This window comes from Toxoplasma gondii, chromosome VIIb (genome assembly GCF_000006565.2).
Source record: "Toxoplasma gondii ME49 chromosome VIIb, whole genome shotgun sequence".
NCBI classification, from domain to species: Eukaryota; Apicomplexa; class Conoidasida; order Eucoccidiorida; family Sarcocystidae; genus Toxoplasma; species Toxoplasma gondii.
In genome coordinates, this window is record NC_031475.1 from 2,870,341 (window position 1) to 2,894,337 (window position 23,997).

Sequence of the window (23,997 nt, forward strand, 5' to 3'; positions counted from 1 at the left end):
AGTCTCTATCGCATCTATCTTCGAAGCTTCCAGCTAAAGAGAACTTTTCTTGGTCAGCTTCAACCTTCTTGAAAAATAACGAAGGAAGTAAGACCCTTTTCGCGCCTCGTTCGTCCACTTTTACCGCCAATTGACTATCTGTGGCCGTTGCATGCACTCGGCGCGCCTGCGCATGCAGCTGCTAATGCTGTTACAAACGGCAAGTCGCGAGAGAAAGACAAAACAAGCCTTTCTCTCTGCTCAGCCTCCGAAATCTCTGACTGATGACGAACACAGATTTGCGCTTCAATTGTGGCCGTCGTCACATGGCCTCGAGCTCCACATATCCCTGGGAAGCACCCAGCGACCTTTCCCTGGCTGAGGTGTATGTACACTCAAGGCGGCGCGGACGAGGCCACTCGAGCCGTTGAGTGTTCGCTGTGTTCGAGGAAATGGAACGCCGCGAAAAAGATTTCCTCTTTTGTCAGTGTGGTTTGTTTCTTTGTCTCTGACGGCTTATGCTTGTCGCCTCCTGGTCATTTTTCTTCGTTCCCCTCTGTCCTCGGAATGTGACGCGATCCGGCCTTCCGGGCCTCTCTGTTTTCCACGAGTGTGACCCTGCAGCAGGGGTCTGAGATCCTGTTTTCAATGCAGCTAAAAACGGCAGTCTGTCCATTCTTCCTTGCAAGGAAAAGTCCCCGAGTCGATGTCGATTTTTAAGGAACGCCACTTTGCCCGCGTCTTCCACCTCTGTCTTCCTTCGCGGGGGTTCCCCCGCATCGTCACCTTTCACCGAGAGGAACATTCTGATCTTCGACGAGCAGTTCAGACACGCGACCATGGGCAGGGTGTTTCTCTCTACGGAGTCGTCTGAGGAATGTCCGTGTCAAGGAACGGATCTCCGAGACTCCAATCCTCGACCAGAGTCTCGGTCTTCTCTTCCTCCTTCTCTGACGTTTTCGTCTTCGTCTCCCTGTCCTCTGTCGTCTGCGGTTTCTTCACCCACGGGTGCTCAGTGTTCTCCCGTTTCTCCCTTCTCGAATGCCTTTTCAGACACAGAAGGAAAAAACATGCGACAGACAAGACAGGCAGGTGAACAAGGAACCCAAAACAGGGAGGGAAACACAGAACGCACAAGGATACAAGAAGGCAGACAAGAACGACAACAAGAGCGAGACCGAGGGACAGAACGAGGGAGAGAACAAGAGAGAGATCATGACAGCAACGTGTGCCTTCTATGTAGAAGCAATGGCGTCATCACGCAGTGGGGCATTGAGCGCGTCGATTCATTTTCGTCCTCGGATACCGGATCCAGTGGCTTTTGGGAGAATGCGTTTTTCGCGGTGTCGCCTCAGGACAGGAGGCCACTGCTGTTGGGAACCTTCTCTGACGAATCTCTCGGAGGCGCGCTGCGTGAACTGACAGCCGATGGCTTGGTGGCGAAGATGCGAGGCCAGCAGAAACAGCGGGTGTCTGTACACGTCGCGGCCGACAGATGTCTGAATTTTGTGCAGAAGAATTTCAGATATGAATTCATGGAGTTCTCCGACTTGGTTCAGAGCATCCGATTCCAGATCAATGGAGGCGACCGACGAATGAGCGAGACACCTGAGACTCACAGAGATGAAACTCCAGTTGAAAAGCGAGAGGGCGGCAACAGTCGAGGTGGGGAGGTCTCCACATACAGCTGCGGACGTGATAGTCTCTCGACGTCATCCCAAGAAGGCGCTCTCCAGTCCGATCGAAAGTTTTTCTATTTCCGGTCGCTGGGACGAAGGCCAGCGAAGGATCCTTCTTCTCTCTCTGCTATGAGTTCAGCCATCGCCGCAGCTTTTCATCTTCCTCCAGGACTTCGACTTGAAGACGCGAACGCACCTGCCTCTTGGTTGTCCTTTGCTTCCTCCTCTTTTCCTTCTTCCTCTTGTTCCTCTTCTTCTTCATCTTCTGAGTCTTCCTCTTCCTCTTATTCATGTTCGTCAGCCTCTTCGTCTTTGTCCCCTTCTGCGTCTGCGGTCCTTCCTTCCCTGCACTCTTCGTGTTGCTGCTCCGCGTCATCGTCTCTGTCTGCTTCTTCTCCTTTGTCTTTGTCGCAGTCTGCTGCGTTTTCTGCTTCACCTGGTCCGAGTCAGTCAGTCGATTCTTCTTCCTCGGAGAGATGTCTGGCCACGAGTGTCAGCGACTCAGGTTTGCCTGCTCCCGCGCCTCAATCTCTCGGAAATATCGCATCGGGTGAATCGAATGGAAACGCAGAAAGAAGTGGAAAGGGGAGTTCAGCGATTGGCGCTTCTGCCGCCATAGTCAACTGCGGCGAACGAGCTTCAAGAGCACTAACGGCTTCCGCGGCTCCACGTGAGTGTGCCTCGCCCGTACGCGCAGGAGAGACAGGAAAGGCAAAGGCGCTGAGTGGCAGCTCTGCTGCAGTTTTCAACATGCGTTCGAACTGCCTGCGCAGTGATCCGGGTGAAGCGGAAACGGCTGTCCGTCGCCCTGTAGACGATGAGAAGAGATGTCATGGAGACACCAAGCAAGCGAAGAAAAACAAGAACAATCGTGGCGTTGAAAGCCGTGGATGCAATGCCGAAGACGAAAACGCCCACGCATTCCTTGCTGCCCCGTCTGTTCGTCTCCAAGAACACTCGACTGTTCTGCGGGTCGCTCAGCCAGGACTTGAACTGTGGACGCACTACGATATTCCCGATGTAAGAAACGTTGAGCAGCCCAGACGCGGCGAGACCACGTTGGGAAGCTGTTCCTCACGTTCGTCTCTCTCCGGTCTTTTCTGATGCATTTCACACACCGAGACGAAAGGACTAGCTGTATGCATGTATCAGTTCGAAAACGAAACGCTAGTATGGGCGTCCCTTCTGTCGCGGTTTGTCTTCGGATGGGCGGTGTCAGTGTTTTGTGGACCATCTAAACATCAAGCACCGCTCGATATACAAACATCGTACTAACTGCGACTTTCTGTGGGAATCGCCTACAAGCCACAAGCAAATAATAAGAAGTGGAGTGCTGGTGTATCCATCTGTCTGTGCGTTGTAACGGGTGCACGGTTCACGTCTCGTTCTCTGTCAACTGTTTCTCTGCGCAGAACTTCCTTGTCCAGATTTCCGGATATAAACGCGTATTTCTCTTTCCGCCCTCGACCGTCAACAGGCTAGGCATTCGCGAGTCTTCGTCGCCAATTCAGGTGCGGAGAGAGAACCCCCACATGGGCAAAAGAAGCATGACGAGGCGAGGAACGCCTCACCAAAGAACGGGACTGAAGCAAAGTCTAGGGACAGAAGCGAAGGTCAACACGAATATAAAAAAGATCACAAATGTAGATCAGGGAGGGGAAAACCGAAGAAGAGGGAGAGGAAGCACACACACATTTGGGAGACGCGGTAACAGGAGACGTGGAAGGGAAGGTAGACAGAGATTAAAGCGAGCAGGCGAACAGAACAGACACACGGCTGGCTGCATAACATGCCTGATGCTCTCTTCAGTATTTTAGCTACTACCCTGTCCCTGTTTGTTTCATTTAAGTTATACCAGTGTGAACACGAAAGGTCCCCGAATACAACGGTATTCTCCGGAATGGTATGAGAGAAGCAGTAGCAAACCATCCCACCCTTGAAATGCATGTCGACTGTGTGCAAATCAAGGAAAGAAGCGAAATACAAACGCCCATGGTGTCCGACGCCTTCCAAGTTTCAAAGCGCGTCCCGCGTGTAGGCATTTTAACATTTGGTTGCTGTGTCTGCCTGTAGGGACTTGTCTCTGGGGTTGCTGATTTGTCGACGTATCCAGACGCGGGCCTCGCTCTGCGCGAGGCGTCCTTCGTGGACTTAAGCCCTGGTTCGATTCTCTTTCTTCCTTCTCGCTGGATTCATGGCGTCTTCATGTTCCCGGCTGTCGCCGACCTTTGCGTGAACTGCCAAACATACGTGAAGCAGCTGGGCTCCCGCCCTGTCGCGCCGTCGGCTTATCTTCGGACAGACGAGTCGTGGAAAGGAAGGAGGCAAACGAACGCCGTTTCTCAGACGTCCTGTGGAGAGACGGGGGGAACGGTTGCCGTACAATGGGGGCAGAGGGAGTGTGGAGAAGCAGAAGAAGCAGAAGGCAGCGGGGCCCACACTAACGGAAGCAGGAGTAAATTTGGAGGAATGGTCGAGAATAGAAAGAGGGAAGACACAGGGAAGACAAGCGACCAGCATGAGGCGGAGAATGGCGCGGACAAAAACGGAGTAGAGAAGGCTGACGCGTGTGTATCGATCAACGTTTTTTTCTATGATCGAACTGAACCAAATGTCGTCTACGCAAAGAAAGACATCTATGGAAACAAGGTAAGTTCTTTTCAGGAGCTAAAACAACGGGGAAGAACAGATAAGCGAGGTAGTCTGGGGGGAAATGCTGGAGTTGGGAAAGGGGTTTCACGAAGCCGCTTCACTGGGTCTGTCGTTGCTCGATGACGAGAGACATCGACGCTTTATCTCGCGAGGTGCTACTTGTGCTAGACTCGTGAGTCACTCTGCACTTTCCAAAGAGCAAGCGCAGGCAAGGAACAGCGACGAAGGTGAGCTTCGACGCGACTGGTGATGGTGAGTAACCATGATCATCGGGGCGACGGAGTCGACGCCCACCTGTCTCGGCTGTTCTTGAGTTCGTGGTGCCTAGGTAGACCAAACGGGTGAACGGGGACTTTCGACAAAGGGCCGAATGACCGGATGGTTTTTTTCATGGAGTTCCTGTCTTCTCCTCCTGTCGTTTCGCCTCCAACAGGATCCACCGGCCTACGACAACGCGCGAGCAGTTCTCGATGAGCAACTCGTCCCGGTAAGCATTTCAGAGTTGTTTCGAGCATCATGTAGCCACCGAATGGAGACTGGCATCGGCATCTCTTCGCGGGTGCTCGGAGTTATGCATTGGAATGTCTCTTTCGTTTTGTTTTTACTGTGTCTCAGCAGTTCACAAACCTCTGGTGTGCCGGTCTCAAAAATCGGCAGTCTTCCGGCTTTACTCCATTCTACGTGTTTTCAGCATACGGTACTTGCATTTGTCTTTCAGATCTGTTTCATTCATTATGTTCGTTTAATGTCGTTGTACACGATGGTGTTATGACTTTCAGGTACTCTCGTCTCTGCCGAAGACCGCAGCTGCCTTTTACCTGCGCAAGCTTTCACTGGAACTTCTGCGCCGTGCAGCAACCCTGGAAAGCGCGACGAATCCTCAGTCTCCCTCCCGCGGTTGACTGGGACCGACTGTTCGCAGGAAACAAACAACCTGCAGGTGTTGTAGGAGCAGCGCGTAAAACATTGTTTAAAAGATGGAATGTGGGGCCTCGGGCGTTCCTGGGCCACATTTCGGTTTTATCGATTCTTCTTGCCGTCGAGTGTGCCTGTGCACTGATTTGCTGGGAGGTGATCGTTTACTGGTTGATGAAATCAGCTGCGTTAGCAGATGAAACGGTGATTAAACGTGCTGGGTTTTTTGTGCTGAAAATGGAGCAATTCACATGCTTCATATGTATAAATGTATACGTATTTCCGTGCCTATGTCCGTATCCCCATGGGCGATCACTCGTCAGATGCCGTTTCTTGTAACTGAGCCAACAAGGGAAGCGTCCGCCCTTACGCAACCATCAAGGAGTGGACCCCCGAGTTCTTCTGTACATCCTTCTCAGACACGTTGTAGGAATGATCGTGCCTCGATGCTATATGCGGTTCACCAAACGCAGCCATTTCTTAGGAGAGCCGCCGATCAAGATTACAGTGCGACGCGAGATATCGTGCCTTCACTAGCGAGTTCCCAGACTCGGCTCTCAGCATATCACCCACTGCGTTTTTTCGTATGATCACACGCATGCACTAGGTAGGCGTATTTCACGTTGCGAGGCTGAAGCAGTATTCAGCAGCCTACCTGTTACTCACTAGCCTGTCGACTTTAACGCATCAGGCTGTTCTAAGTTCGCTTTGAGCACGATGAAGAGTCCCAGCTGGCACTGCAAGAAAGTACTCCAAGAGAACCGCTAGGATTCCTTCGGTAGCAATCTGACGCTGCATTTTAATTAAGACTGTCTGAAGCCAAGATTCGCAAAGAGTACTGTATGTGTGGCGTTGCCTCCGCAAAACACGTTTTTGCCTCCGCGTAACTTCTGCCCAAGGATCTTGGATTCAGACATGCCACAATCACGGGCTAGAAATCATCGGCGCATCCAACCATGCAGTTCACAGCGTTATTAATGGAAGCAAAATACTACACTTCATACCTTGCGCGTTGACACTTAGGTGATTCCAGTGATATTATTGTGTGCAATACATTTGACCAGGCAGTGGCATGAACGCGTCGGGCAACAACCAAGTGTGCAATATGAGAACCGAGATACTCCTTCTTTGACGGGAGAGAAACGGCCTATGCGTGTTTTAGTGGCTCGTCTCTCAGGTTGGGGGGTGGATGGTAACAATCGACAGCTGTCGTCGCCTCATTCACGGTAATTAAAATTACAAACTCTGGCAGTATTCTGGCGCCAACTCCCGGCCACCTGGGGGGAGCGGAACTGCGCAACAATCTTCGCTAATATCAAGGGGAACGCTGACAACTTCTCGGAGCCTAACCAACTTCCAGGTCGATCGCCAAGTAGGTGACAGGCATTGTTGCCAGGACACGGCCCCAAGTAAGGGCTAGCTTTCACACGGGCACCGACGACTGGCTTGTGGCGAGACACGTATGTCACCTTCCCGCCTGGGTAGATTCCAGTTGCAAGCGGCACGAATCTTGTTACGCTATTGTCCAATTGTTGGAGTGTCGCCGGACCTGTAAACCGCTGCATCTGCGCAGAACATTTGGGAATGAGCGGGATAGTGATCTATTCGTGAGCAACTGTCGCTTTCCTGGATTCACCTGCTGGCTAGCTGCAAAACCCCGTGACAGCGTGTTGAGAAAATTTCCGCCGTTTCCGGTGGTCGCAGGACTTCTTCTCAGGATGCGCAGCTGTGCCCGAAGAAACACTCCGAACAGAGGTGAGACGTTTAACCTAGACAGCTTTTTCCTTTCCAGGTTCAGCCCGGCGATCATCAAGAGAAAATGCGTGAGAGCTATGAGTTTATATACCCACCGTAGTGCCTGATAGATTGCCTCCTTGTCCATCTCACACCATCCAACACGATGGACGGGTTGCATACTTCTTGGGAGTCGCCTCCCAGCAGACGCTTGCCTGCCCCTCCCTTCTTCCAGCCACTAGCATCCTTTGGCCTTGCTATCGCAGCATCGTTAATTATGTTGGTTCATACCGGTAAAGGGGCGGAACCCTGCCAGTTTGCGAACATGCGTGTGTGGTGGTCGTTGGCCAATGTGCATTCTATTTCCTACAGAAGTGTTCTGCAAGACTTCCCTGCCCGAGACCAGCTGGCATAGACGAAGCATACTCATTTCTTCAATTTCACCTTTTCGTCCAAGTGGACACGGACAATTCACTGATGCCTCACCAAGTGGAAGTAAAACTGTGTTGTTCCTTTGAGGGCCGTTCTGAAGAGAATGGCGCATAGCACCTACCCAGGAAAGCGCCGGTCATTATTCTGTACCAGCTGTAACCACAGCTCCTGCGTTCTGCAGTAATATGCGATATATGCAGTAGGCTTCTGGGTCTCCTTTTTATACCTTGGTGACGTTCGCTCGTAAGATTGTGATGAGTCACCGCCGGTGAGGTACTGCAACAACAGAAATGAATTCGGTGCGCCTGCATACGGGGAGCGGTGGTCCACGCGAATGGGCAGGCGAATGGAGCGATGGGGAAAGTCGTTATCAGCACGCCGGTACATCGTTGTTACTTGCGAAAATGCTTTTGGTTTCATTCTGTGTGTTTGCTGTCGGTTCTCTCGTGAACTCGTCACATGCATCCGACACATCGGGGCCAAATGTGCACGACCCGGAGAAGCCATGGCCGCGTAGGGAGGAAATTGGGCCACTAATCTCAAGAAAGCCACGTACAGCTGGCGTTGAACCGGTTGTACCTGTAATCGAGTTGTTAACGGTCTCTCCGTCCGAATATCTGGATGTCCGATCAGCTAATATGGTCACAGAAACAGTTGACTCTGATGACACGACAGCAACCTCACGTTCAACACCCGGACCACCACTGGCCCTTTCATCACCTGGTGACGATGACCCTCGAGGGAAAGGCGAGCCTCCCGAGAAGACCTTTGAACTGGCACCTTTCCTTGAGCGCCGGCCTCATGGCTTGTCTGTCAGCATACGCTCCGAAGATACGCGCCCAAAAGAATTCTCAACTGACCTAAATACCACCGAATTCCAGGGGTCATCGGAGAAGTTACTTATATCAGACATATCCCCTTCAGCCGACCCGCCACATGCAAATTCTGGCCCAGGTGCCGATATTAAAGTGCTTAGCAACATGAGCCCGAGTTCTACAGCAGCATCTGACAAGAATTCTGAAGAGCGACATCTGAGACCTCAGCCCTTCCCGGTCGCTGTACCGTTCCCCGTCCCTTATTATGCTGGCATGTATCCCGCGGTGCCACCTCCCGCCGCTGCCCCAGCGGCGGTTTATACTGGACGGATTGCTGTTCCCCCTCCGTTTCTGCTTTCACCACTTGCTGCTGGACCGACAGTTCCGGCACCGTCTCCTGCTGTCATCGGAGCGGTTGCTCCACCCACTCTCGCAGCGCCTGTGATGTATGGACCTCCTGCGATTTCACCAGCAGTTGTGCAAGCGGTTCCGGTGGCTCCCACCGTCCCGGTACAGCAAGTGACAGTGACTGTTACCCCTACTGCAGCGCCTGCACCCTTTCTTGCGTGGGTTGTACCTGCTGCACGGTGACAGTCTGTTCTTGGTGTCGCTTGGCAGTTGATGGCTTTCGGACGTTCTTCCATTCCATCCCCGCTGCGACAATACATCAACGGAGAATCCGCGAGAGACGCTCTGCAAGATACAACAAGGCATCAGATATCTTGGGACTCAACCAGTGTGTTTAATCTTTTCCGACGTCAGCACCCCGCCAGTATGGATTGTTGGTGGCCTATAGAGCGCAAACAAACAGATCAGAATACGTTCGCTCGAAACAGTCGACGTTGAGGAATTGCTTGTTTCGTTGATGTTGGACAGTCGTGTTCCTGCCACGGAGGACCACTGGAGTTTGACGTGTCGTTTGCCCATCTCGCTGATAAGCGTTCCAGACATCTACTGTAACAGAACGCGAAAGGGGATAATTTCTTAGAGGAGGTGTTTTAACTTGTCGGCATTCGTTCAGCTCTAGGCCCTGTTCTGTCAGTGGGAAACCCCTTCAAGCATTGCGTTTTACAAGCAGCTTGAAGGACGTTTTGCCACTGCATTCCGATGGCACCAGGAACGACGTCATCCTCGATCGCGAGCGAAAGCGTGAACCACACATGCCAATGCATCGCGAATCAGCAAAAAACCGCACATGCGTTCAGATGCAGCAGTGGGCGTGCTGACATCTAAGCTTATCCTTCATACGTCGGCTGATGCGGTCATGACCAGTTTCACTCGCGACACACAGGAGAGGAATGCCAAATAGCGAACTTATGCGTGTGTGCCCATGGTCTAGACCGACGTGAAGACTCCACTGAGGCTCGTGTGTAGTTCCTCCTTTGATCGATTTGTGAAAGTGTCTGTTGTCGGGCTCCTGTGTGTCATCCGAAGCGGGTGACAGTGCGCACTAGCTCATGCAAGTGGATACACCTTGCTTCACTAACGGGAAGTGTTATGGCACTCGGGACACATTCAGAGTATTACGGTTGCGTCTGTGGCTACCATCTGAACATCGGCAAATACCTTGTTCAACCGGTGGCCAGTAAAGAGGCCGGGGATCTCCAGAAGAGGCAGCATTTAGTAAAACGAGTCGTCGTTGTTCATATAAACACAAACTCCCCGACAGCCCGACTTCAGCAATTTCTAGAACAGGCACTCGCAGCCGTATGAACAGAAAAAAAACGTGCTTTTGAAAACAATCTGCCACGCAAACAGTCCGCGCATTATATTTCGCGGCATTCCAGACTACAGAATAGTGACGGAAAAACAGAAACGCAAACACCAATATTCGTTTCCATAATATATTCTCTAGTGTACTGCGGCTTGCTACTAACAGAAGACGAAGCAGACGCAACATCACAAGCTGCACGGGTACGCGGATGAAAGAAAACAGCTGACCTCATCCTGTTGTAGCTGCTTGACGACGAGTGACATATGAAGACGCGAAAAAAGGAGACGCCATCACGGAGACAATGAGCTGGGCCCACGTGTTGAGTTAAACCGCGACAGCCCACGCAATGCATACACAAAGAACGTACGAAACTACGAATGTGATTGAACACGGAATTGCGACCAAAGTGGTCGCCGAACCAGGATCCCTAACTGGCTCGATGTCGCATTTCTGTTCTCCCGATTCGTGCGGTATCCAGAGAGCATTTCGCCGACCTGCGAACCCTTGCAGGAGCAAGGTCGCCTACAATTGTGCGCATGAGAAGAAAAGTAGACTCAGGACACCCGCATGGCCCCGTTTGCCCCTTGTCAACGGGCGAAGCACACAAACAACAAACATGGACCGGCCGCCCACTCCTGCCCCCTGTACATCGAAAGCACTATGCGGTACCACATCTGCGTTTCGACTGAAACGAGAAAAAAGTCACGCGTGAGTGGCCAAATGAGATCATAAACAGTTAGAGAACAGGATCGGTTTAAAGCCGAGTGACCGGACGCGTCCCTTTCCAAATCGTTCGCCAAACAATGCCATACACTCAATCAGCTCACAATTGCGGAACTAATCCCACTTCACCACCGTAGCGGTCTCCGGGCAAAGAATGGTCGAGAGTTAAGATAGCTCTACTGACGTGTATATCTACACGCAACGCTGGAACAACATGACGCCCTTACACGAGCCAGAACACGCGCGTCCAATTCGTGTGAGTCAACCGCCCAACTCCCCCACCAACATTAACGTTCTTCACAGCTCTTTCCCTCCCGATGGGTCCGTGGCCCGATTGAACATCTCGGGCAAAAAAAGACGGGATGCCACCCTCCATGAACCTTGTTCAAGACGTCATCACAACCACAAGAACTACTCCAGGATTGAAATGTCCGGGTGTACATCGAAGTCAATTCTCGGTTGTATCCTTTTGACGTAGACTTCCCGGCTGTTTACAGCGACCGCATTTGATATGTCGCTCGGAAGTGACGCGACAAAAAATTTCATTTCTCGCGGTCCCGGCCGCAAACAAACATCATAATTCATCCAAGGCTTCTTTCTATCATTGCAATTCTGTGTAATGTCCCTCTCGCTCGCCTTCAGAAATAGACTACCGCCTGCAACGAAGCTGTCCTGTTTCTCCAGAGGACTGGCCCCTCTCACCAACGGTGTTAAACTGCATTCTGAAAGCTCGCTGGAGTCCCACAGACCTGGACCGTACTCGTGTCCAGTTCGCGAGCGTCGCAGCCGTCTGCGAACGAATGTGAACCACCGTCAACGGGAGGACACTGCCCATGTCTGCCGCTGTCCATCATGCGAACAACAGAGGAGAACCTACGTCTGTCTCCGGACGCCCTGCGTTCGTCGTCTTGATTGTCCCGTCCTTCCCAGAGCGACGGCAGGGCCGTGGCGCCCGCGAAGCGGGGACTTTGCTCCTGGAAATCTCGGCGCATCACTCCGCGTCCCCCTTCGTCTTCGGCGCCGGCCCAGCCGTCATACGCGTCATTGCATGTCTGATCTGCATCTTTTCCTTTCTCTGAAGCTCCGTCCGAGCTCGTGGAACGAAGAGCGAGGAGATCTCGACCTCCACGCGAAAACGTGGCGCCACTGCTGCTCGACGCCGAGTGGCTTCGCGCCCCGAACGCGAGGACATGCCCCATGGCCGAGGGCATGCAGCTCTGCGGTCGAATAAAAATGAAGCACGGCCGGAACCGTGACAGACGGAACTGCTGCTCGTCGAGAATGCGCAACAGCTTCTCTTTGTCTTCTTCCAGAACAAGACCTTTCTGGGCTGTGTCCTTCACCAGCTGAAAAGCAACACAGACACGTGCAGAGGCATCCTGCTTCAACACAGAGGCGACTGGCAGGGAAAAGACGGACTCCGGGGTCCGCAGGATGAAAGAAACGAAGTTTACCATTGGGGGTTCGAAAGTGAAAGGATTCGCATGCGCAGGTTAAAGGACAAGGAAGGGGAGGAGAAACTAGCGGAAAAAACTACAGTTCAAACAACGACAAACCAGCACACGTGCAGGCAATCGATTGCGAGCGTTCATATACACGCATGCAAAGCAACACCCACCTCTGCATTTTAAGCCAACTGTAGACAAACACTAAAGAGGAACGGCGACGAAGCGATGAATGCCATGACACGTGTGAACAAACATGAGACTCCATCAAATATATATATATATATATATATATATATATATATACCAGCAACGCTGCGTACGCCTAGCGAAGTAGACATGTGCATGTACATACATATATATATATATATATATATATATATAGTTCGAATTTCACAGCAACTCTTTCCTAACCGTGACTATTAGCCCAATGCCTTAACACGACTATACTGCCGGAAATATGCCCGTATGACATGGACATAATTCGGCATGCAGTCGAAGGTCAGAGGGAACTCGGCAGGCATCTGCATGCGACGTTCTCAAAATGTTTCCCCGTCGCCTTTCTCCTCTTGACCACGCACCTTTGTCTTCAAGTTGAGCAAGAGGGTGGCCGCAATTTTGCAGATGGCGACACGGAAGCTGTCTGGATAGCAGTCGCGTATGTACAGCACAAAGCGTTTGGCAGAAAGAATCTGGCGGTTGTAGCTAGCTCTGTCGAAAAAGGCACACACACACACACAGACGCACCCACACGCCCCTGAGAGGCACACTTAGGAAGCAGAGACAGGAAGTCAAAATCCTGTTTACGAGAGAGCTGCAAAGCAGGGTGGAACATGTGAGGGGACGCAACCAAAGACACGCAGAGACGAAGAGACCTGAAATGCCAAAGACTCAGGAACAAAGGCATATCCCACCTTGTTCGAACGCGCGGAAAAAAACTGGCTAATGCAAGCCTCGTGGTGCGAGGAGCCGACACCGAAGTGCGAAACTCCCCCGTCAACGTCCACTACCGGGAGAGATCAGTCTTATATGCAAGTTCCTTGCCGTGCAGTTAGAATGACAAGGAACATCCGTCTTGAAGGCTTACAGCAGTTCTTCGCCCATGAGCTGTTGCATGTTTTTCCCTCCCTTCTCCAGGAGCTCTTCGTGGACATCGACGAAGGCAAGGATTTGCTCGAGATCGCTCTGACACGCGCCACTGTTGAGGAGCGAACGCATAAATGCAGATGGAACTCGCCGGCCGCAACAGAACGGAGCAGCGCGAAGGCCACACCAGCCCTGCTGCTGTTCTTGCATGCAGTGAAGGCGCGACTGGAGAACACTCCATTCATACTCGAATCCAGTCAGGGTCTGAAGGAGAAAATCCGAATACCACAAAAACTCAAGCGTGACACAAACGAATCACATGCTCTCCCATCTGCCGTGAACATGTACTGGATTACAGACGCATATATATATATATATATATATATATGCGCGATAGGGGAATGCAACTGAAGGCCAAAACAGTAATAGAGTGTCGACAGCAAACTGGAGACTGATGATCCCTTTTTTCGACCTGAGTCTCCTGCGTACCTGGAGCGTCCGCTTTTTCGGGCCTCGTTTGCCTCCCGCCTCTCCAGCTCCGTGCTCGTCCTCCTGGAGGACTTCAGCCCACGCTCGAATGGGATTCTGTCGCACTTTCCCGACAGCAAAGTCGTTGCTGAGATCCAGCGAGGTGTTCAAGCTGAGCAGCGCACTGCCGCCGATGCAGTGCTTGTGGTAGAGGCGGTGGTACATTTCTCTGCACGCGTTGAAAATCATCAAATACAGCTCACCCTCGCGCTCCTTCCTCAACACCTTGCGACGGCTGCCGGCTCTCTGCGTCGTTCGCGGAGACATCGTTCTCACCTCCCGGCCTCCGCGATCAGGCGACAACGCCGATCCCCGGCGCGGCGTCGCCGGGATCTGCAGAAGAGATTGGAGAAGAGGAAAGACGTACGTGGAAGCTTCACGTCTTCCCATCAGACACGCACGAGCCGGTCACGAAACGAACTTGGGGCAATGTGTCTTCAAAACCAGAAAACGACACAAAGGGCAATACAAGCATCCCCTGCTACCTACCCACGTTCACCGGAAGCACACTCGAAACCGATGTCCTTGCTGCTTCTCCTCTCTGTTCTTTTGGCATTTCGCGTCGCTTCGAGTTCCGTCTCTCTTCCCCGTCGGCCTGTTCAACTTGTCTCCGAGTGTGGGGTTCTCCTCTACGCACCCCGCCGCTTCCATTTCGTCCTGGTTTCTCTTTCCTGTCTCGTTTCCTACCTCGAAGTAGCTCTCAGAGCTGCCGAGCGACAGGCTGCGTTTGAGGTCGGCGAGACGGTCTGCTTCATCGGCGCTCTGCGCACCTTCGCTGCGCGTGTCTCTTCCGCCTATGGCGCCTGTGCCGGATGGGTTCCGATTGAAGGCGTCGAAGTCAGTGGATTTGGACCTCTCGCGGTCCTTTTGGCCGCGCAGAACTGGCCTTCTGCCCCGAATCAGAATGCGTTTTTCTTTTTCGCCATGTCTGCCTTTGCGGCTCCAGACAGTCCGACGTGGCGCGGTGCCGCCCGACCCCCGGCGACCAGAGCCCCCGCTGAGGTCTCTACTATGGGCCTTTTCGCCGTTATCTGGCGGCAAGACCAGAGGTGGGACAAGAGTCTTTCCTTGGTCTCCAGACGCATCGCCATCTGCTGCAACAGCCGACGCGGATTTCTCCGAGGTCCGCCTGAAACTAGACGCCCGTGGAATCCCGAGATGACCTCCGGCTCGGCCGCGATCTTTATCTGGGTCCCCGTCCTGCCGCTTATCCACGCTTTTCGCCAGGAGCTTCAGCGGCCAGCGCCCTTCCTCGCCAGACTCAGGCGCCGCCGAGCCTCCGGCGCCGCTGTCCGGAGACCTAACGGCCGATGGAGGCGTCACAGAAGCAGGTGTGTACGCCTCATCTCTCTCTTTCCTCTCTTTCTCGCTCCTTACACCCCCAGGAGCGGCGAGAGTTGCTGGTGAAGAGGCGCCGGGAGGCAGCTCGTTCTCTCCTGCGTGGCCAGGTCGTGGGCTCACAGGAGGAGACAGCATATTCATCCGAGACGCGTCTGAGCCTCGACGCGATCGGTGTGGAAGATGCAGAAGCGATTGCATGCGCCGTGTCACACCCTGAAAAAAACAGAAATGTCGGAAAGAAAGAGGTGCGATTGAGAGAGGGATAGACCCAGGAAACTGCACCAAACGGGCTCCGAACGTTTGCAGATGTTATAATACTATTATTGCACAGAAAGGTATGGAACGTGAATACAGATACACATATACAAATACAGATAGATACATATGTATATATGCATATATTCGCATTCGAACACAGGGGCTGAAAGCAAGCCTAAAGCGCGTGACACAGTCGTTAAAGAAACCCGGTACCCCTGCCTGATCCAGCGCTAGGATAGTGACAACGTCTGGCGCAAGCAGTCAGTTTCTCATCCGGTGGTCCCTCCACAAAACGTGTAGGAAGTGACTCGAGAACGAACGTAATCTCGTGGCTTCGTCGCCGTCACCCCGTTCCGCATTCTAGTCTTTCGCACCTTTCGTTTCGATTTTCGTTTTTGGATGCCAGGGACTAGGTCTTTGTGGTGGAAGACGAGGGTGGCGTCTGTGTCGAAGCGTGTGGGTGCGCGTCCGTCGTCGGAGCCGTCCTCGTCGCTGTATCTTGGGAAGTCTTTGAGGACATCGTCCTCTTCTCCAGCTTCGTCTGCAGCTCCTTGGTTCCCGTCCTCGACCTTCCTCGTGCTCAGAAGGCCCTCGCCTGACGTGGAACCATCGTCTCCGACATCTTTGCCTTCTTTCTTCTTCGCCAGGGTCCGCGGCGACTCGTCCCCTCCCCGACCGAGAACCGACATCGCCTTACGCCTTGCAGGGATGACGAGGGGCACTGCGAGCCGGCCCGCGGCGCGGACTTTCTTCTCCCAGGCGCCAGAATCCTCGACCTCGTCCTCCTGGTGTCTCCTGCGGCGCGAGTGGAGCACCGAGGTGTGGCCGCGAGACAAAACCGGAGATCGTGTTCCCTCGCCGACCCCGCTGTCGATGGCTGCATGCGTCCGCATGCGTCGGAAGCGAACAGTGTCGAGCAGCGCGTTCGCCCACCCTACAGGGCCGACGTGGTGGCGGCTATCCCTCCAGTCAGCTGCGGCCTCTGGGTCGGAGTCTCCTTCGTCTCTCCTGTGGGCGGGAGCTCCTCGTCCATCGGTGTCGAACGTGAGTCTCTGTGTGCGCATGCTGGTCAGGCGATAGACCGGGAGCTTCGTCTGAGGATCCTCACCCTCAACAATCACTTCTACGGGCTTGTTGTCGAGGTCGTCTGTCTCCGAGCCAGACGAGGACGAGTCCGTCGAATTCGCCTTCTTTTCGGCCTCGTCCGCCTCCCGCCGACTGTGGAGACGCAGGCCTCGGGCCTTGCGGCGTCTGGAGCTCGACGCCGCCGCGACCGCCTCTTCGCCGGTCTTCCCAGTTTCTCTCAGATTCTCCGCCATCCTCCCCATCGTGGTTGCGTGTTCGATGAGACGAAGGTTGAACTTTGGATCGAAAGTTGATCCGACGCCAATCCCCACTCCCAGCTCCGGCTTCAAACCTTGCGACAACGCAGCGAGGGTGTGGGCCTGCTTCTCCTGAAGTCGGACAAGAAGCCAGAGAGAACCCGCGACATAACAAAATGCCACACCCGACAGGCATGCGTTTTTTATGCGGGATACACAGGCATTTACCGCATTGGAAATAGAGAGAGCCCAAAGGAGTAGCAGAGTCGAATGCGGGTGATGTGTCATGGAGAATTACGAACAACAGGAAGCGAGGACCGATAGCGTCGTCTGCAAAGCAGGTCAGATATCTTTGTCAAACGAGAGGAAGAAGAAGTCGGGCATCAATGCGAAGCAAAGCAATAGCGGGAGTATGCCGATACACCCGGGCCTCACCTCTAGTGGATGCATGCTACCTCAAGAGAAAAACGCGAAGACGACGAGCGCCGTGAGAGCGGCGCGACACAAGAAAAACACCCTCGAGGACAGTCTCGCAAAAACAACACGCAAACGTCTCGGACAGTCGCGACTCGGCGCGAAGCGCGACCCTGTTTAGCGCTTGGTTTCGTCTGAAGTTGAAGAGTGCTCTTCGTTTCAGCTTTGCATTACCAACGAAGCGGTGTTTGCCATCATGGTTGATAAACCGCCATCTTCGTTTCGCTCAAGTCGTCCTTGTGCGCAGCCAGCTACGAACCAAAGTCGGCACGGCCGAGATAGCCAAGGCGGCTTGTGCATAGTCTCTTCGACCTCCTCTCACCTTGTGGTAATTTTTGAGTCTGGCATCCGTTTCGCCGCTCGCTCTGCCGGGTTCGCGTTGGCGAGGACCGATCATGGATGTGCGATGGGAAAGGCCCCCATCGGTGTGCCCCACAGGCTGGCTGTGGAAGACGACGGACGGCGCCTGTGAGATGACGGGCGACTGATTGGTCTCTGCCTCGACAGGAAGCGCTTGGCTTTTCACGGAGTACCGCGGCGAGAGTTGTGCAGATTCGGCGCCGCGCTCGACTTCTCTGGAGCCCAGAAAGGTGTTCGGCAAACCTTCAGCGACCCCCTTGGGCTCCTTGTCGTCTTCGGCCGCTCTCGTCGCGACACGCTTGTCGACCTCGCGGTCGCTGTCACCTCCGGCATGGGTGCCGTCAGGCGCGGCACTCTGAGGGGTCAGCAGAATGCTCCCACTCGACCCAGGAGGCGCCAAGAACATCGACTTCTCTCCCGCCGACCGCGACAGGCCTCGCCCCAGACTACCAGAACCGAAAGCGCTGTCTCTGGGCAACCCAAGCCCAGAGGACGCCGGCGACAGAAGGCGAGGATCGGCACTCGAACTCCCGTAGGCGGTCGTCTCGGGGAGCTCGCGGCCTCCAGGCCCGCCAGCTCTGTCGCCATCACGGACTTGGTCGAGGGCCATCGAAAAGGCTGCACGCAGAGCACCGACCCGTTCTTTTTCGTCTTCGCGTTTCTCCGCCTCTTCTCGCAGCGCTTCTCCCTGCTCCAAGGCGAGGGTCGCACGCGCCTCTGGAGGCAACACCGCCGCCGTCGCCATGCGCTTCACGACGGTCATCGCCGGACCCGTCGAGTACGCAGTCGGAACCACCCACGTATTAAACGAGGCCTCGTGGAGACAGCTGAGGGCGACGCTGATGTCGGGGGCCTTCAAGTTCAGATTCCCCAGTCTGTCCACTTTTCGCCAACCCAAGGCAGGCACCACTTTGTCTGCGTACACCAACACGTCGGTCCCTGCACGCCGAACAGAGAGGACAGCAGGCCTGCGCGAAAAACGAGGTGCAGTCTGTCGTCGAAGCGCGAAAGAGACCTGAAGCGGGAAGGGGGGTGAGAGGAACGGGGGGAGGGGGGGGGAGGGGGGGGGGAGGGAGGGCGGGTCGAGAAGACGCGTAAGAGAGCGTGTGGAATCACAGAAGAAGGCAAGAGACGTGAGTTCGAGGCCAAGGTGGAAACGCAGCAATGGGGCGAAGACGTGACTTGAGTGACAGGTAACATCCTTGAACACACGTCGAAAAAAGACGTTAACCATGCAAGGGTGCACGGAGGAATACAGAAAGAGAACTCAGAGTAGATGAGGTCAAAAAGAAGAATGGAAGCATGTAAGATATGACGCAACGGGACAGGAGTGCGTGACCTGAGAAAGAAAGACTAAGAGACAAAACAAAACTGAGGCGCGAACCCAGGAAAGAGGTCAGGGCAAATACAAGGAGAGAAGCGGCCACAGGGACGACATCACAATGAGAGACATAAGACGCCAAGAAGCGAAAAAAAACAGAGACTGGAGACAACTTACCGTTGAAGAGCCAGTGATTGTTGAGAGCTTGCTTTTCTTCCATGTACTGATAATCGATCATTTTCATGACAGCTTCAAGATACACGCGGCGAAACGGTTTCGGTGGATACGGGTTGAGCCACCGGTAGAGGAGCTCGAAAGTCATTCCGTGGACGACGAGAATGAGGAAGACACTCCCCGAAATGAAGAAGGAAAGAGCCTTCGTCAACTCGCTTTCGAGATTTCCGTCACGCTCGATTCGCAAGCCAAGCGCCAACACAATGCCCCCACGGAGACCACCCCAGAAGAGAAGAATCGCCTGCAGACCGCAAAAACGCATTTGCATGCAGTCACATCTCAAGAGCTCCCCGACAGCAGCAGCGACGATGTGCAATGAACGCGCGAGACGGCCTCGTCGATAGCAGTCAAAAAAAACGACATTAAACGCTAATCACGAAGTTCTAGAGACGGAATTCAGGAGACAGATTTCAGACTTGACCAGACCGCTAAAGACAGAGGCGAGAAACTGAGAGGAAACAGGCAGCACGAGAACGAGGGAAACAGACAGAGAAACAGGGAGAGTGAGAAAAAGAGAACACAAGACTAACAGGCAAGGAAAGGCCTCGGGAACAAGGCGTTTCCTCGTGGAGTTCATGCCGAGACCCAAGACTCCAAGAGGCAACACAACGCACAGCTAAGCTGTGAGTCTTTAGCACACCTGATGTTCCTTATCACAGAAAAGAATTTAGGAAGACCGTAAAAGAAATCGCGATCTGCGAATAGAGGGCCTTGCATGTATCAATGTCAACAGCGTTTCTACTTGGCGACGAACCACAAACACCGAAACAGCCACCGAAGGAATAAGAGTCCGAAGAGACGATCTACGGGGGTGAAAGTCGAACGCTGCTTTTGAATCGCAGTCTCTAGGTCCATCGATTCGTTTTCGACAGGCGAAAGAGCGATGGGAACTTGGGGTCGTACATGTGCCAGCCAACACTGTAGTTTTTCCACATCAGTGGATGGAGACGAAGACCGTTGCATACCTCTTTCCAGCTGAGTCCGTATCCCGTTCGTCGCAGGAAAGGCGAGAAGAGAGCAATCATGAAGATTCGCGCGACATTCAGGAAAATGTACGTGAGGAAAAGATGCAGCCAGTATGTCCCACCATCGCTGCGATGGAAGACTGAGCTCATCATTCCGTAAGTCACAATGCCGCTGATGATGAAAATAGCGCAGTTCGCCATCAAACCCAGTCCTGCGTGAAAATCAGAGAACGTCGCGGAGACACCCGACGTTGAAGCTTTGACCCCTCTCTATGGCTCGGGTGTCTTCCCCCTGCTTTCCGACTCCTCGTTTTCTCTTTATCAGAACCTCCTTGTTGGTGGTCTTGTTTCACCAGCAACACCATCTTCCCGTTTTCATTCCACTAGTCAAGGGAGGGGATGTCGCGACACCGCATTCATCCAGACTCCTTGCAGAAAGCCTCTCGCCAACTGAGGCTAAGTTTATCAACATGTTCGTATATCCATGTTCAAATACACTTGCATAGAGACAACCCTCTAAAAGGAGAGGGCTAAGCGGACAGATCTGCAACCAGATAAAACGCTAGATGTATTTACATCATACGCATGCATATATATATATATATATATGTATATATATGTATATATATTTATGCATATATGTATATATATGTATATATATTTATGTGAATATGTTTATATGTATATATATTTATGTATTTATGTATACATATATATATATATATATATGTATATATGTTTATATATGTTTATATGCATATCTCGTTCTCTGCAGCGGCTGATCTGTGCGCCTTGAGGGCAGGCGGTGAACGGCTGACTGCGTCTTTTGGAGAAGGTCGCGACGCAGCCCCGTCTCGTTTTCGATCAGGAGAGAAGACTCCTCCCTTCTGCATGCGCTCACCCTCAACGAGCGTGTGATGCTTGTGCTGAGCTTCCCGGTCGAGAGCAATATGTCCGTAGCTTTTGATGAAGAGACCGTAGCAGACAGCAGTGAGCGGCCCCGAGAGACTGAAGGCGACTTCGGCGACAAAGTAGGCGATGTAGCAGACTGTGATGACGGCCAGGCATTGCGTCATGGGATATTTCCGGAAACAGTTCAGCCACAAGTAGACGAGAAATCCAAGAAAACAGCCGAGCGCCGGGCCGGCAAACAGCAGCTTCATGAACATGATGAACGTGGACAGCGGCGTCTCCGAGAAGCCTTGAAGCAGGTAGAAGAAGAACTGAAAGAGCAAGACGGCGGAGCCGTCGTTGATAAGCGACTCGCCTGAACCAAAAGCCAGCAGAAACGGAGGAACAAGTCGCAGCGCCGCACTCAGAGCAAACAAACCAAGCGTGGAGCAGAAGCCATGCTTCATGCATACACGTAACAGCAGACCATCGACCCTGCAGGAACCGGAGAGTGACATGCATACACGGCTCGTCGGTCGACTTGGCCGACAGCTCGACGCGACATCCACTTCCCCATGTACTAGGTAGGTCCGCATGCACGCATGTTTCAGAAACGCCACAAAAACCGAGAGAGCAACAGACACACCTTTGCATCCTCGTCCGTGGGATGCCCCTGTGAATCTGTTGGTTGCGTGAGGCGCCAGCGCATGCGTGGAGCGACTCAACCAAGCAAATGCGTCAATACGCGGTCGAGGAGGGACCTGGCCGTCGGCTCACACATAGCGTCTCCTGCCACTAGACGGTCAACGCACCCCCGGAGGCATAGACACCGCGCTTCACCTTGCTTGTTGTCTCCGAACGTCAGTGGCCGATGCGGAAAACTGGCGCCGAAACCCAGCTGCAGTCGGCGTCTGACTCCCGGCCGCGAGATTCGGAGAGCGGCCACAGCGGCTTACCATCGAACATCGTGCACAGTTTGTCTGAAGCGTTTACGGCATTCAGAACAGACAAGACCGCGACCGGATCCGTCGACGACAGAGTCGAGGCAAGCAGAAACGCAGCGGTCAGTGGACTCTGGTCGCTGTCGGCGGTATTCGGCACATACTGCTGCATGTATGTGTAGTAAAACATCACTCCGAGAATTCCAACTTGTACAGCAACCTGAGAACGAGGACGGCAAGACAGGACCGGAAACCCAACTGCGCACGCATGCACCGGTTGGACAACGCTCAGAGCTGCACGCATGCGGTTGAGCGAATTTCAGATTTGCGTTCGAAGCGACGCGGCGTCGCCAGGAAGTGAAACCTGACCTGTGAGCTCAACCAAGAATCAAAGGCCCTTCTCCTCCCTCACCACGGAGAGCGAGAAACAAGCAACACACAGAGCAGACGAAAAAAACGAAAGACGCACGCATCCACCAATCAATACTCTAGACGCCCTTCATTTATACAGCTAGACATACATTTATACATATATATAAATATATAAATGTATGCTGTGACAGTTGCTGCTTTTCGGCGAAAAGGTGTGATTTGTGTCAGAGTGGGGTAGAGAAGCCTGGAAGAAGAGCGGCAAGTAGACAAGGAAGTCATCCTGTGTCTCAGTGTCCTTGTCGGATCGTCACTCTCGGCGGTCAAGTTGTGGTTGAATTTTTTCTTCACTTCTTACCCCCAGGACAGCTAGGAGAAGGCCGCCGGCAAGAAAGCGTTTGAATTTGTGCCAGTTGATGCTTTGCGTAGCTTCGTAGAGGAGAATGGGGACGAGGACGAAGTAGACGACGTTGCTGTCGATCACGCGCATTTCAAGGATTCCAGTTTGCAGCGAGTTGTGGCCAATAAGAGGAACCTCGCCAATGCCAGTGTTGCTTTCAGCGGCTCTTGCATGGCCATCCATCCCTTCCGTCGCTTCGAGTCTTGCCTTCTCTTGGGTCTGAGGCGGGAGAAGCGAGGGGATGCTGGCGACGCCATAGGCGACCATGCCGAAAACAAACCAGACAACGGAGACGGGTGGCGGATAGGAGGGGATCTTCGACACCAGCCACTGTAGGAAAACCGCGGCGAAGAAGAGGAAACAAAAAAACGAGAGAGTGGACGCTATTGGGTTCTCCTCCTCAGGCGGTTCGTCGCATCTGGATCCCGCCCCGCTCCCAGTGCCAGACACCGGCGCAGCTGTCTCCTTCCCTGTCTCCGCCGCGAGCCGACGAGGCCCGACGGAGTGGTGTGGGACCGCGAAAGATGCGGGCAGGTCCTCCGGAGAGAATGCCGAGGCTGCGGAAGGTTCAGCAGACTGGAAAACGAGGTTCGCGAGAACCTGTTGTGCAGTCGAGCCGAAGCCTGCATGCGACCGCTCGATAGGCCTCCCGAGATAGTTCGGCAGCGCCTTGAAGAGAAGCGAGGAAAAGATGAGAAGGAGCAGCGCAGTTAAAGGCAGACAAGCTCGAGTGACGGAGAACTCTGTCTTCTCCGGAGAGGCCCAGCTTCGCGACGACTCCGAGGAGGACCAACGCGCAGAGTCCCGAGAGGCGGAAGGCGCCCCGAGAAGGGCAAGCGCGTTCATCGTCTCTCCTTTGTGGCTGGACGTCCTTGGCGCTTTCCTCCACTTCACTGCCTTTCCTGTCTCGTTCCCGTAGTCCGCACCATTCGCGCTTTTGTTCGGTTCGCCTTTCTCGGAGCCATAGGGCTGTCGCCTCCGAAAGGAGACACCGCCAGGAGGCGCGACCGCGGTCGCGGCGACACCTGGAAAGTCCTGGGGCTCAGCATGGCCCACGCCCCGAGGCGGAAGTGAAGTGTCTCCGTCGTCGGAAGACGCGGAACCAGCAGGAGTTCCAGAAGGCCGAGAGGCCGAAGAAGCACGGGGACTTGTGCCTGTCTCCTTCGTGACGTCCAGTCGAGCCGAATGATGGGTGCCACAGGCAGATGGGGGCGGGGGAGAGAAGGACAGGCTTTCCTCCTCCCGCGCAGCGCGAGTTCCGTCGTGTACCCTCCAGCAGCCGAGCTCCGCTTCTTCCTCCTTGGCTTCCGTCTCCTCTTTTCTGCCTGAGCAGGTCGCGTTTTCCTTATATTGCACCAGCAGAGGAGAAGCCGGGCCTTCCCGGTCTGCCGACTCCCGCCGGCTTTTTTCAGTTCCCAT

At 53.7% G+C, this 23,997-nt stretch overlaps 3 protein-coding genes across 3 annotated transcripts; 2 read left to right on the top strand and 1 right to left on the bottom strand.

Moving 5' to 3' along the window:
* Window positions 1-818: 818 nt before the first annotated feature.
* Window positions 819-5,374, top strand: C2ORF60 (jmjC domain-containing protein C2orf60; the record flags this gene model as incomplete). Its single annotated transcript, XM_002365094.1, has 5 exons — window positions 819-2,678; window positions 3,071-3,169; window positions 3,732-4,307; window positions 4,744-4,797; window positions 5,090-5,374. The coding sequence occupies 5 exons, from the start codon at window positions 819-821 to the stop codon at window positions 5,210-5,212; spliced, it is 2,712 nt and encodes a 903-aa protein (XP_002365135.1). The 3' UTR covers window positions 5,213-5,374.
* Window positions 5,375-7,681: 2,307 nt separating this feature from the next.
* TGME49_259205 (hypothetical protein) lies at window positions 7,682-8,797 on the top strand (the record flags this gene model as incomplete). Its single annotated transcript, XM_018781208.1, has 1 exon — window positions 7,682-8,797. One exon carries the CDS (start codon window positions 7,682-7,684, stop codon window positions 8,795-8,797), a length of 1,116 nt encoding a protein of 371 aa, XP_018637043.1.
* A 2,249-nt stretch (window positions 8,798-11,046) lies between these two features.
* On the bottom strand, window positions 11,047-23,997 carry TGME49_259200 (Na+/H+ exchanger NHE1; the record flags this gene model as incomplete). Its single annotated transcript, XM_002365093.2, has 12 exons — window positions 11,047-11,989; window positions 12,670-12,799; window positions 13,176-13,438; window positions 13,664-14,035; window positions 14,390-15,256; window positions 15,676-16,755; window positions 17,420-18,396; window positions 18,956-19,253; window positions 19,978-20,189; window positions 20,879-21,244; window positions 21,825-22,029; window positions 22,537-23,997. 12 exons carry the CDS (start codon window positions 23,995-23,997, stop codon window positions 11,354-11,356), a joined length of 6,867 nt encoding a protein of 2,288 aa, XP_002365134.1. The 3' UTR covers window positions 11,047-11,353.